General features: G+C 43.8%; 2 protein-coding genes and 1 long non-coding RNA gene across 9 annotated transcripts in view; 2 read left to right on the top strand and 1 right to left on the bottom strand.

Annotated features, from left to right (window-relative positions):
- FAM210A (family with sequence similarity 210 member A) overlaps positions 1-6595 on the bottom strand; it is a 62350-nt gene extending 55755 nt beyond the window's left edge. For all 4 annotated transcript variants that reach the window (XR_007721153.1, XM_050767581.1, XM_050767578.1 and 1 more), the window contains exon 1: positions 6345-6595. The gene's annotated coding sequence lies outside the window, so the exon portion shown is untranslated. The remainder of the gene's footprint in view (positions 1-6344) is intronic.
- Positions 1722-2216, top strand: LOC126941240 (uncharacterized). 2 transcript variants are annotated; one of them, XR_007721182.1, is made up of 3 exons: positions 1722-1843; positions 1982-2050; positions 2119-2216. It is a non-coding gene; the product is annotated as an uncharacterized LOC126941240 (long non-coding RNA). The 2 variants fall into 2 exon arrangements; XR_007721184.1 differs by having other exon boundaries at positions 1814-1912.
- An 86-nt stretch (positions 6596-6681) lies between the features above and the next one.
- RNMT (RNA guanine-7 methyltransferase) overlaps positions 6682-14440 on the top strand; it is a 36499-nt gene continuing 28740 nt past the window's right edge. The window contains exons 1-3 of one of the 3 annotated variants that reach the window (XM_050767562.1): positions 6682-6736; positions 10609-10737; positions 11470-11928. In XM_050767562.1, the coding sequence (XP_050623519.1) occupies positions 11512-11928 (417 nt within the window). In that variant the 5' untranslated portion in view covers positions 6682-6736; positions 10609-10737; positions 11470-11511. Of the gene's footprint in view, positions 6737-7319; positions 7448-10608; positions 10738-11469; positions 11929-14440 lie in introns of those variants that run through there. The other 2 variants (XM_050767563.1, XM_050767564.1) reach the window with 2 other exon arrangements.

Raw genomic sequence — 14440 nt, forward strand, 5'->3', positions numbered from 1 at the left:
GGAATCCAATATACAAATTTTTAGAAGACACAATTCAACTCGTAACAAGATCTCTGTGGTCTAAGTTATGATACAGTGTTGGAAAGTTGATATTTCCGAGGGAGGACAGTGAAGGTGTATTTCTGGCTTTGTCAGTTGAAAGAAAACTGCTTTTAGTGATCTTTACTAACAGACAGTAAGACAAAGCATGCAGCAGATCAGTAACTGCATGCCAGCTACTGGGGGACAGGTTCTCAAGTAAAGAAATGAAACATGGAACAGCGGCTGCAATTAGTCACCACTCAGTTAAGTTCATGATAATCCACTGTCATTTTCCAAGACCAATCTGTTTTCTGCACAGGCCAAACAGGAGGGCTGAATGCGAATATGTCAGGAATCATCACCTGTATCCTTAAGTGCCCCAATCTCTGCAGTTCCTCCGGGAATGAGGTATTGCTTTCGGCTTCCTACCCCTCCAGGAAGAGGCAGCTCTAGTGGCTTTTATTTGGCCTTTCTTACCACAATAGCCCTCATTCCACAGGTCGGGGAGCCAGTGTGGGGATTCTGCCAGTTGCTGAGTATGTCTACACCAGTTACGCATCCTGGAACGAACATGCGGACTCACTGTGAGGAGGACCTGGATTAAACCTCTACTGACCACCTAACCTCAACAAGCCCCTAGTCTGAACGGTGGGCCAAAACGACACTTTGAGAGTCCTGGAATTAGTGTCAGTTCAGAGTTAAGTGTTCACTAATCCATGAGAAGTCTATTTCCTCTTCTCCAATGCACACTTACCCTGATAAGCCACAGGCCCCTTTGGGAAACGCTGAGAAAAAAATTAACGGTATAAATTCTTGGCAGCACAATGGGGTCTGTCCTCAAAAGGATCCAGCCTCCCCTCATTCAAGGGGTTCTTGGTCTGTAAAATGACTCAAATCTGGGAATTGATTGAGGGACCATGACTCTTTCTTTGGTAAAGTAAGGCTTCCATTCACTTGACCTAGAACTCTTCTGCTTACACAGATTAAGTCAGAATTCAGTAGACTGCCCATCGAGTTCTCTTCTAGGGACACCATGACCACCTACCCAACGCCACAGGACTCCCAAGTCAGGCTGTTCAGATTGCTGCTTTGACTCCGCTGTCCCCCATGATGGCAACACACCCACTTAGTCTTTGATGATCACATGGCCCCACCACCCGGGATCCAACCATCCCTGCTGCAGACATGGCCCCACCACCCGGGATCCAACCATCCCTGCTGCCGTTAAGGACCTGCAGTCAGTGGCAGCAGCTTTCACTGCAATCTCTGACTGGCAGAGAAGAGCAACCCCAGAGCTCTTCACAGGTGCCTCAGGAGAACCAGCAACGTCTTACAAGGTAACTACCTCAAGGGACATCATTACAGGTTCTTCAGGCAAAGCAGAGTTAATATCCTCAAACAGAGGTGGAAGAATTGCTTCTATTGGCAAAAAAGACTGAGTAAAATTTAGAAGTTTAACATCCCCAACTTCATCAGGATTTTCCCATATGGCCCTATTCCAAATGTGAGGATCCCATTCCTTCCCAATCAATGCCTCATTTTAACAGCAGACCAAGGTGAAGAGGGGACTCAGTCAGACACTCACACGGGGAGACACCGTGAACTGAATTCAGCAGACCAAGGTGAAGAGGGGACTCAGTCAGACACTCACACGGGGAGATGCCGTGAACTGAATTCAGCAGACCAAGGTGAAGAGGGGACTCAGACACTCACACGGGGAGACGCCGTGTGAACTGAATAACAGCAGACCAAGGTGAAGAGGGGACTCAGTCAGACACTCACACGAGGAGACGCCGTGTGAACTGAATAACAGCAGACCAAGGTGAAGAGGGGAGTCAGTCAGACACTCACACGGGGAGACGCCGTGTGAACTGAATAACAGCAGACCAAGGTGAAGAGGGGACTCGGTCAGACACCCACACGGGGAGACGCCGTGTGAACTGAATAACAGCAGACCAAGGTGAAGAGGGGACTCAGTCAGACACTCACACGGGGAGACGCCGTGTGAACTGAATAACAGCAGACCAAGGTGAAGAGGGGACTCAGTCAGACACTCACACGGGGAGATGCTGTGTGAACTGAATTCAGCAGACCAAGGTGAAGAGGGGACTCAGTCAGACACTCACACGGGGAGATGCCGTGTGAACTGAGTTCAGCCACCTACAGGGTGAGCCTCGGACTTGGTCTCCACCAACCCCAGCTCTGCAGCTACAGGAGACACGGGTTCTTCAGGGCAGACCCAGAAGCTTTTCGGGTCGAGCTTCAATCGGGAATTTGAAGCCTTAAGCTTTTGCCCTTTTCTTTTCTTTCTTTCTTTTTTATTGAGACAGTCTCACTCTGTTACTCAGGCTGGAGTGCAGTGGTGTGATCTCGGCTCACTGCAACCTCCGCCTCCTGGGTTCAAACGATTCTCCTGCCTCAGCCTCCCCAGTAGCTGGGATAGTCCTTTTCTTTTCTCACTTTACCCAGCACAGTTAAAAGCAACCAGCCTATCTTATTATACTCATTAATTTGATTAAAATGTTCTAAGGTATCAAACACCTGATCATTCTGAATCTTGTCTATAAGCACGAGTGGGAGCATCCAAGCGTGATCTTGTGCGTGTCTCTTGCCACATCACACCATGGACTACCAGCGCCCTCTTTTCCACTGGGAACACTCATTATTGCCTTTAAATCTGATCAGTCAAGAAGACCAGTTCCGGAAACACTATCATCAATTCAGAAAACTCATCCTTAAGATTCTGCTCACTAGAAGCACTCTCAGCACCCAAATTTGAATCAGTCAGGGCTCTCCAGAGATACAGAACTGATAGGAAAAAATACATAGATGTAGATAAAAACATAAATATCTTCATCTATATATAGACAAATATAGAGATACTGGTATTTTAAGGAACTGGCTCACACAATTGTAGGGGCTAGAAACTTCAAAATGTGTAGGGTAATCTACAGACAGGAAACTCAGGCAGGAATTGATGCTGTAGTCTTGAGGAAAATACTGTCCTCTTCAGGACACCTGTTTTGGCTTTTTTGGCCTTCAGTTGATTGCATGAGGTCCACCCACATTATTTAAGGTAATATCCTTTAGTTTAGGTCAGCTGATTATAGATGTTAACCACGTCTTCAGAATACCATCATAGCATGAACCAAGTTAGTATCTGATTAAATAACTAGGTATTATAGCCTAGCTAAGCTGACATAATAAAACTAATCATCACACACAGTATTACTCAACAAAATCTTATTTCCAACTGAAGGAAAAACCTTTTAAACAATAATATTTTATTTGCTCCAGAAAGGCCACGAAATTTTAGTAAGAACACTTTTCTGAGTGGACAGAGGAAAAGTCCTTCATTCAAAACCATTTGGAGGAATAAAGCTGCCATGAACCACCTCTCTTCACAGAACACTATCTTAGGAAACTGTAACATTGTATCTACATTTTTAAAACAATCTCTATGTTTCAAAAATATGATCTCCAACTCTACAACAGAAATCACACTTTAAAATTATACCTCTGACAGAAGCGCTCTCACTTTCTTACAAATGGGTTGAAATAAATCCTACACGTCCTTTCCTTGTCTTGGTGGAGCTCACATTCCAGCAAGATAACATCCTTATCTAACTATGTTCTCTCTGGACATAATAACCCAGGCATTAAGAAGTATCAAAACACTTTCTGAAAATCTATTTGCTAGGCAACTTCCAGTTCTGAGTATGACCTTCTAGCCAGCACTGTTTCATTATTAGCAGAATCTGGTCAATCAGCCAGACTGCCTGGGTCCAAATCCTGATCCCACTACTTACAAGCTGCATGATCTTGGCCAAGTTACTTAACCCTCATCTGTAAAACACTCATAATTATACCACTGGGTTCAGTTAGAATTAAACGAGGGCAAATAAATAAAGCACTAAGCTCAAGTATTAGCTATTATTATTTTAACGTCTGGAAAACCAGAGATTACTCAGGTACTCAAGTATTCGCTGTTATTATTTTTTTATTACTAAAAAAATTTACTAAATTTTTTTACAATTTAAAATTTTAAAAGGTACTCAAGTATTAGCTATTATTATTTTAATGTCCAGAAAACCAGCGATTACTCAGGTAATAATAAGAGAAAAATAACACTAATGGTAATTTTAAAATCATTTTTATCTGGCTCATTTACTTCTTACATTAACTGCTTTCAAGAATCCTTCCTCTCTTCTCAAATGAATTTACATAACTTCTAGTTTTATAAAAACTACAAAATGTAATCTCTATATATCCCACTATCGTGGAGTTTTCATAAACACATAGTTAAGGGGCTTTTGATCAAATAAAATTTTTTTGTTTTGATTTTTGAGACAGACAGTCTCGCTCTGTCGCCCAGGCTGGAGTGCAATGGTGCAATCTCGGCTCACTGCAACCTTCGCCTCCCAGGTTTAAGTGATTCTCCTGCCTCAGCCTCCTGAGTAGCTGAGATTACAGGCACGTGCCATCACGCCCCGCTAATTTTTGTATTTTTAGTAGAGACGGGGTTTCACCATGTTGGCCAGGCTGGTCTTGAACGTGATTCGCCCACCTCGGTCTCCCAAAGAGATGGGATTACAGGAGTAAACCGCCGTGCCTGGTGTTTAAAAACATTAAAACATGCTTTTAAAAGTCTAAACTACATTCATTTTCTGTAAAATTACAACAGCAATTATCTCAAGAAACTTAAGCATCAGGACCAGGGAATGTAATTGCCTGGTTCTAATGCTTGGATACTGTCAGGCCTCTGAGCCCAAACCAAGCCATCTCATCCCCTGTGACTTGCACGTATATATAGGCCCAGATGGCCTCAAGTAACTGAAGAATCACAAAAGAAGTGCAAATGCCCTGCCTGGCCTTAACCGATGACATTCCACCACAAAAGAAGTGAAAACGGCCGGTCCTTGCCTTAAGTGATGATATTAACTTGTGAAATTCCTTTTCCTGGCTCATCCTGGCTCAAAAAGCTCCCCCACTGAGCACCTTGTGACCCCCACTCCCGCCCGCCAGAGAACAACCCCCCTTTGACTGTAATTTTCCTTTACTTACCCAAATCCTATAAAACGGCCCCACCCTTATCTCCCTTCGCTTTTCGGACTCAGCCTGCCTGCCTGCACCCAGGTGATTAAAAAGCTTTATTGCTCACACAAAGCCTGTCTGGTGGTCTCTTCACACGGACGCGCACGACAGATATGCCTATAATGTATTCGATCTTTAAGACCTTCACCTTTGCAATTGTCAATATTCATGAAATGAAATTCTCAACTTAGTTCATTTCATATAATAATACAAGCAGTCATCTGAAATTGATGGTTCATCCCTATTTGTGAAAAACAGGCCTCATTCTCGGTTCAAAGTTTGTAAGGGGTCAACAACCTCAGATGCCCACAATTTATAAGTGATTAGATTGGAAACTGCAACGCTGCAAATGCTGCCTTCCCCAAAGCCAGGTCCATTCATTAATATATCTGTGCCTACTGACAAGAAGGCAGGCTGGTAAAGCACATTTTCAAAGCTGTTTTAAAGGGATCCATTTTGGTAAAGAGTAATTCAAGACGGATTGTAAAGCTGCTCAGTTTTACACCCTTGGAAGGTGGGGACTTGACGCACGATGTTAACATGTACACGCATCAATAATCCACAGGTAGTTTTGACCCTGATCTCAGGTTGAAAGTCCTCAACTATGGAGCTTTCGAGTTTCAGCACAGTAGGCGCTTTCACTCCCCAGTAGAAATCTGGGGTGATGGCCAAAGAAAGTGTGTTGTCTCCCCCAAACCACACCATGCCAAGTTCAGCCAACGCAGAGTAATGCACCCTTACGTATTCGTCAAGAAGAGGTATAGTCGGTCCCTTTTCTCAAAACCTAACAGGTGAGAATGGCCTCTTGTGGCTTCCCAAATACGGCGGTAAGGACCAATCTGCCAGCTCCTAACAAGAAATTGCTAATTTTTAAAACCACTCCGACCGCGGGCGCTTCCAGACCCCTCCTCAACCGGCTTCCCAGGAAGAGAAGAGAAGACGGTGAAGGGTTACAGCAGAGCAGGCAGAAAAACAGTCCCAAAGCAAGATTTGCCAGGACACTGGCTCAACCCGGAAGGGCGGGGGAGCCTCTCTGGGCCGGGGGCGGTGGGGTCTGCGGCTGTGGACGACCCCAGTCTGGCGGTCATACACTGCCGCAGTCCGAAGAGCGGCGCCCGCAGAGCAGCTGCCGGGTTCGCGCCGCGAGTCAGCTCCCGGACACACGCCCAGGGTTGAAGGTGCCCTCTAGACCCCTCCCGCTGCCCCCAGAGGCCTGGGGCCCAGGCTACCTCTTAGGACGCTCGGGCCGCCGCTTCCCGCCGCGCGGCCTGGACCACAGCTCCTCGAACGCCACGGCAGTGTTACTCAGCAGAGGACCCCGACCGAGTGCGGGTCCGGGTGCCAGAACCCGCGGGACTCAGCCGGACGCCAGCCCCCTACCGCCTCCGGCCCGCCAGCCGCGCCCACTAGCAACGTGCTCGCGACCGCCCGTGCCCTCTCAGCGAAGCCTCCGCATGCCGCGCGCGGCACGGCGGGACTCGTAGTTCCGGCGCGGAGGACTTGCGTCGCGGCACGCTCTCCTGGCGGCGCCACGTGACCCCGCACCTCCGGAAGTGACGTGACCAGACACGCGTGGCGCGGGCCGCCGTTTCCGCAAACAGAATCGCGTTTGGGTGTGCTGGTGAGTGTGACGGCTGGAACTCCGGCCCTTCCTTTCTTTGTGTTTATTCCTCGGCTGCCGTGGAGCGGTGGAAATGGCACTCCGCTCCTGACATGGGCTCACTTCGATTAGCCCTGTGCTTCACTGGCCGCGGCGTGCGTCTGTCGCCTTGTGTCCGCAGTCCCAAGCAAAATGGGAACTGCTTGGGGTGGGCGGGCGCTGTTGCTCCTCCAGACTGAGCGAGCCCGGGTGGGCGAAGAAGCCCGAGAGCTGTTCCAGCTCGCGCCCCAGGGCCCCGCTGGGGAGGGGCGCGGGGTCCTCAGGTCTGTCTTGAGCGGCGCCTCGGAAACCTGAACCAGAGCTTGAGTAACAGGCCGCGCCAATGACGGAGGGGAGAACTTGGCTGGAAGAGTCCGTCTCGCCTCGCTACGTCCTCTCGGGCCCGTAGTAGAGGGTCAGGCGGCTGGCTTGGGGCTTAAGAGCTTATCCCGCGTGGGCTTTATCCCCGCGGCCCTGGCAGCCCGCTCGGTCGTACCCCGAGGAACTGAAGTGACGCAGAGACTTAGCCTGCTCCGGAGGTGTGGCTGGAAAGCCAGGTCGAAACGTCCGGGTGGTTATTTATCGCGTATCCATCTCGATGTCAGTCGACCACCTCTGGAAGGTTTCTCCCGAGGATTCTGAGGGACAGCTCTCTTTCCTTTGGAGTGTTTTCATTATTCCACTTTGAGTTCGGTTTGTTCCCCCCCATTTGTTAAATTGGTACATAGAAGTTGCACATATTTGGAGGTACAGGTGATATTTTGATACATGCATACAACGTGTAACGACCAAATCAGGGCAATTGGGGTATTTGTCATCTCAAACATTTGCTTTCTTTATGTTGGGAGCATTCCAATTTTTCTTTTAGCTATTTTGAACTACACAATAAGTTACTGTTAACTGTGTCCACCCCACCGTACTATCAGGCACTAGATTTTATTTCTTCTGGGGTTTTTTTGTACCCATTAACCAGTTTCTCTTCTTCATCCCCGTCTTCCTGCTACCCTTCCCAGTCTGTGGTAACCACCATTTCACTCTTTACCTCCACAGTTTTAGCTCCCACTTGAGTGACAACATGATATTGTCTTTATGTGCCTGACTTATTTCACTTAACATGATGACATCCCGGTTGATCCATGTTGTTGCAAATGACAGGATTTCATTCTTTTTAATGACTCATATTCCATTGTGTATATGTGCTACATTATCTTTATTCATCTGTTGATGGACACTTAGGTTGATTCCATATCTTGACTATTGTGAGTAAACTTGAGACTGCAGATATTTCTTGGATATACTGATTTCCCTTCTTTTGGATCTATTCCCAAATTTGCAAAACTATTCATCAGACGGGGATTAACCAGAATATAGAAGAAACTCATCTCAATAGCGCCAGTTCTATTTTTTGGTTTTTTTTTTTTAAGAACCTCCATACTTTTCCCAGTATGTAAATTAGTGGCTTGCTAATTTACATTCCCCCTAACGGTGTACAAGTGTTCCCTCTTTTCTGCATCCTCATCGACATTTTTTTTTTTTTTTTTTTTTTTTTTTTTGACGGAGCCTTGCTCTGTCGCCCAGGCCGGAGTGCAGTGGCTTGATCTTAGCTCGCTGCAACCTTTACCTCTGGGTTCCAGCGATTCTCATGCCTCAGCCTCCAGAGTAGCTGGGATTACAGGCGCACATCACCACGTCCGGCTACTTTTTGTATTTTTGGTAGAGATGGGGTTTCAGTATGTTGGCAGGCTGGTCTCGAACTCCTGACCTCAAGTGATCTGCCCACCTTCACCTCCCAAAGTGCTGGGATTACAGGTGTGAGCCACCGCGACGGCCTTAGTATCCATTTTTTAAAAGTCTTTCTGATAAAAGCCATTTTAGCCGAGATGAGATGGTATCTCATTGTGGTTTCGACTTGCATTTCCCTGGTATTACTGATATTGAGCATTTTTTACATATATACCTGTTGGCCATTTGTGTGTCTTTTAGGAAATGTCTATTCAGATCTTTTGCCCATTTGTAGTAGGATTGCTTCTTTTTTTTGCTATTGAGTTGAGTTTCTTCTATATTCCGGTTGTGAATCCCCTGTCAGATGAATAGTTTCGCAGATACTTTCTCGCTTTCTGTAGGTTATCTCTTCATTCTTGTTTCCTTTGCTGTGCAGAAGTTTTTAGCTTGATATAATCCCATTTGTCTGTTTTTGCTTTTGTTGCCTGTACTTTTGAGGTCTTACCACAGAAATCTTTGCCCAGACCAGTGTCTTGAAGCATTTCCACAATGTTTTCTTCAAGTAATTTCATACTTGCGGGTTTTAAATTTAAGTTTTCAGTCCATTTTGATTTGATTTTTGCATGTGGTGAGAGAGAGTGGTCTAGATTTCCCAGCACCATTTTTTGAGGACACTGTTCACTATGTACGTTCTTGGCACATTTGTTGAAAACAAGTTGGCTGTAAACATGGTGCTTGGTTTTAAACATTCTTACTCATTTTTGTGGTCATCTGCAATGCTGTGTCATTTCTTCTGACCTAATTGATTATGTTTTTATGATGTCACATCTGTGATACCATAAAAGTAAGTGACATAAGTAAAATTCATGCTTAAATCTCGATACTAATTTTAGGTAATAATTATAGCTAAAGATAAGTCACATTGCTTTATTTGAATTTAAAGCCAATTTCCATTAAGAAATCAATGGCAGAGGAGGAGAACTGGGAATTTAATAAGTTGGTAGCCAATTTTTCTAGATAATCATTTTAAGTATTTGTTCTGAAAATTACTTTTTTGATTTTTTGTTGTTGTTGTTCTCTCATTCAGTTGTATTTGGTACCTCTTGGTATTTTGTTACCTCAAATGGTGGATCATGAAAGCTAATAACCCTTGAAATCCTTACCCATTCGTAGTGACTTGTTACCCATTCCTTTAAGCAACTTAATTTCTTATTCTTTTTCGTTATCCAAAAGGCTTATTTATTTATCTATTTATTTTTAGCACAACACAAACACTTCCTTCATGAAAAAGCTTTTTTTTTTTTTTAAGGGGGGTCTCACTTTGTTACCTAGGCTGTAGTGCAGTGGCGCAATCACAGCTCACTGCAGCATGGACCTCCTAGGCTCAGGTCATTCTCCTACTTCAGTAACTGGAGTAACTGGAACTAAGGCATGTGCTACCATGCCAGGTATTTTTTGTAGAGACGGGATTTTGCCATGTTGCCCAAGCTAGTCTCTAACTCCAGAGGTCAAGCAGTCTGCCCACCTTGGTCCCCCAAAGTGGTGGGATTACAGGTGTGAGCCACTGTGCCGAACAAAAGCTTAACATTTTAATAGTGGTATGTAAGCTATAAACATCTTGAAAACATAATTTACCTTGAGCTTCTCTGTAGTAGGAGGTCACTAAGTTTGTTGAATGACTTAATAAATCAACCACCGTAATTCTTAACCAATAGATAGTTCAGTTATTTCTCTCTCTTTCCCATCTTAATGTAGGTCTAAGAACATATTTGAAGGAGACTTAATGGTCATCAAACTGCAGGCTGAGTCTTGAAACTTGTCTAAAGTCATTTCTACTCTCTCCACTTTCTTCCTAATTGTGAAATATGATTTCATTATGAAACCATTATGAAATATGATTTCAGAAGTTCTTGCTGTAGAATCCCAAACTTTTTCTGTTCTTGATGCCCTTAGTGTCCATAGGCCAAAAGAAATGCAACAGTTCCATTTATTAAGTAGTTTACCCCAAAGAATTTGAAAGTATTTGTGGTCTAACAACTTTATGTCTGTTTAAAAAAATTAATACACATAAATTGGGGGGAAAAGTAATGTTTGTGTTTTATTCTTAATTAATCACAATCCCTTGCTAACAGGATGTGTGAACCTGTTGGGTACTGTACAACTTCAAGCCTCGAAATCAGATAGGCACCGCCAACCTCATTTCCTGTTTCACCTTGATTTTCTGTGATACCAAAATCTCAGCTTCACAAAGTCATTGAAAGGTATGTAGTGCAGTCTATTCAGTTGGAACTGTGCTGCACTTAAAGCTGGTAGTTTCTGTGATATCTTCCACGTTACGTCCTGTGGTGCTGTTTGTTATGGTGCCAACCATGCAGTTTGGGAACCAGAGTTATGGAGTAAGGGTAAGAACTGAAATGGAGCTAGTGCATGTGTATCCCCACTTCATTCATCAGCTTTAATGCCAACAGTGACTTTTATGAATAAGATTATAGAATTACGGGGGGATTATACTTAGTATTACCATATTCAGAAATTCGTACATAATATCGATTAACATTTTTTAATGTTCTCTCTACAATGAGATTTTTTAAAACTCCTAGTTGACCAAATTTTTTTTTTTATCAAATTCTAGTTAAAATTATTTTAGGCCGGGTGCGGTGGCTTACGCCTGTAATCCCAGCATTTTGGAAGGCCGAGGCAGGCGGATCACCTGGGGTCAGGAGTTAGAGACCAGCCTGCCCAACATGGCGAAACCGCGACTCTACTAAACATAGAAAAAATTAGCCGGGCCTGTTGGCAGACGCCTGTAATCCCAGCTACTCAGGAGGCTGTGGCAGGAGAATCGCTTGAACCCTGGAGGCAGAGCTTGCAGTGAGCCGAAATCACGCCATTGCTCTCCAGCCTGGGTGACAAAAGTGAAACTGTCTCCAAAAAAAAAAAATTGTTTTAAAGTCTTAGTGTTTATAAGTAATACCAATTTTTTGTCATTCTAGTGTTGGTTCATGAAGTTTTACCATCAATTCAAGCAATCATAAATGGCAAATTCTACAAAAGCAGAGGAATATGAAAAGATGTCTGTTGAACAGGCAAAAGCGTCCGTGAATTCTGAAGCAGAGTCTTCGTTCAGTATTAATGAAAACACAACAGCTTCTGGGACTGGGCTTTCTGAAAAGACTTCTGTCTGTAGACAAGTAGACACAGCAAGAAAGAGAAAAGAGTTTGAAGATGATCTTGTAAAGGAAAGTTCTAGTTGTGGGGAAGGCACTCCATCCAAGAAGAGAAAACTTGATCCCGAAATTGTCCCAGAGGAAAAAGATTGTGGTGATGATGAAGGCAATTCAAAGAAAAGAAAAAGAGAAACTGAGGATGTTCCAAAAGATGAATATTCTACTGGAGATGGCACTCAAAATAAGAGAAAAATAGCACTTGAGGATGTTCCTGAAAAGCAGAAAGTATGTTCAGTGTATTTTCTTTTACTCGGAATATGTAAGTCTGAAATGTGGAACACCTGTGCAATCACACTGATCTTTTTACATAATCTCAATAGCGTAAGAATGTTCTGTTTTTAATAGATGTGGTCTTAAGGCAAAGGAGGCTTTTAACTCTTACGATTTCTGTTAAGGCGAAACGTCTCCTGCTAATGAGATCGATTTTTTAGTTTTTGTTTGGTTTTATTTTCTAATGAGATAATCTTTATCTTATTTTAGAATCTTCTTTATTGGAAACTTTTTTTTTCCGAGACGGAGTCTTGCACCGTCGCCCAGGCTGGAGTGTGATGGTGTGATCGAAGCTCACTGCAGTCACAACCTCCTGGGCATTAGCAGGCCTCACCCGTAACTAGAAACTTGAAAGCTACTTTGCTGTCTGTTGGTGTTTTTAAAAAGACTAGAGTATGAGATCCAAGTGATTTACCTATTTTCCTTTTTTATTAGGTGTTCGGCTCCAGTTTTTTTGTCAGAAGTTATCACTTAAAAAGGGATAACTTTTAAAATTATACCTAGCTTTACATCCCTTTATTAATGTAATTCCTTAAACTGTTTTCAACTTATTAATGTGTTTTACATACTGTTTTAGTTAAGTGAATGCAAATGCCTAATATGTAGTAAAGATACTACAGAGCAAGTTGTTTTCATCTGGAAGTACCACATTAGAAAGGAATTTGAGGCAGAATTTGGAGTTAGAGGAAAAAAGTACTTTAATGAGTAAATAAAATTCTGCCATTGGCCCTTATGAGGAAAGTGACTGATTGTGAGGCTTTTGTCATTAATGGAATGTGAATTCTTTTAACAGAGGGGAGTTGTTTGTTTGTTTTTGAGACAGAGTCTCCCTAGAGTGCAATGGTGCAAACTCAGCTCACTGCAACCTCCACCTCCTGAGTTCAAGTGATTCTCCTGCCTCAGCCTCCCGAGTAGCTGGGACTATAGGCACCCACCACCATGCCCGGCTAATTTTGTATTTTTAGTGGAGATGGGATTTCACCATATTGGCCAGGCTGGTCTTGAACTCCTTGTCATGCACGTCCGTGTGAAGAGACCACCAAACAGGCTTTGTGTGAGCAATAAAGCTTTTTATTGTAAAGCAATAAAGCCTGGGTGCAGGCGGGCTGAGTCCGAAAAGATAGCAAAGGGAGATAAGTGTGGGGCCGTTTTATAGGATTTGGGTAAGTAAAGGAAAATTATAGTCAAAGGGGGGTTGTTCTCTGGCGTGTAGGAGTGAGAGTTACAAGGTGCTCAGTGGGGGAGCTTTTTGAGCCAGGATGAGCCAGGAAAAGGAATTTCACAAGATAGTATCATCGCTTAAGGCAAGGACCGGCCGTTTTCACTTCTTTTGTGGTGGAATGTCATCAGTTAAGGCGAGGCAGGGCATTTGCACTTCTTTTGTGATTCTTCAGTTACTTCAGGCCATCTGGGCGTAAGTGCAAGTCACAGGGGATGAGATGGCTTGGCTTGGGCTCAGAGGCCTGACACTCCTGACCTCTGATCCACAGGGGATGCGATGGCTTGGCTTGGGCTCAGAGGCCTGACACTCCTGACCTCGTGATCTGCCTGCCTCAGCCTCCCGAAGTGCTGGGATTATAAGCGTGAGATGCTGCACCTGGCTGGGAGCTTGTATTTTAAACATAGTTTTCAAACTTTTACTAGCCCCAGAACCCCTTTTTCAAATGAAAATCTTACACTTAAACCTGTTATGTAAAATAGGTCAAGGATTTGCTGAAAGGCCGTTCAGCACATCAGTGAGATTCAGCACTTTGGCTGAAAAGGGACGTAGGAGGATTTGAAGCCCTTTACAAACTATCATGGCATTTTTACAGGATTTCTAGGGACTCAGGAAGCACAAATTGAAAACTGTTGGGTTACATATAACATGTATGATAGCATTATTATAATAGAAATCACTAACACTGCACATTGCCTACTGAATTCTATCCTCTTTTTTTTCTTTTCTTTTTTTTTTTTTGAGACAGTCTCGCTCTGTTGCCCACGCTGGAGTGCAGTGACCCGATCTTGGCTCACCGCAATCTCCACCTCCTGGGTTCAAGCGATTCTCCTGCCTCAGCCTCCCGGGTAGCTGGAATTACAGGTGTGCACCACCACACCCAGCTAATTTTTGTATTTTTAGTAGAGATGGGGTTTCACCATGTTGGCCAGGCTGGTCTCAAACTCCTGACTTCAAGTCCTCCCACCTGGGCCTCCCAAAGTGCTAGGATTACAGGCGTGAGCCACTTCTCCCAGCCCTAATCTCTTTATATACATTATCTTATTTAATTTTCACAAGTTTTATAAAAATAATGTAATTATAGCTTATTCCTAATTTATTCTCTTATAGAAACACCAAACATTGACTGTCATTTATCAAACTGAATAATCAGAATTCTGGAAGAGTACTGGGTTTATTAAGACACTGACACTAAAATTATACAGATGAAATATCACAATGAAAATTTTAAACCTAGAGATGTTTTTC

Source organism: Macaca thibetana, chromosome 18 (genome assembly GCF_024542745.1).
Source record: "Macaca thibetana thibetana isolate TM-01 chromosome 18, ASM2454274v1, whole genome shotgun sequence".
Classification (NCBI taxonomy): domain Eukaryota; kingdom Metazoa; phylum Chordata; class Mammalia; order Primates; family Cercopithecidae; genus Macaca; species Macaca thibetana.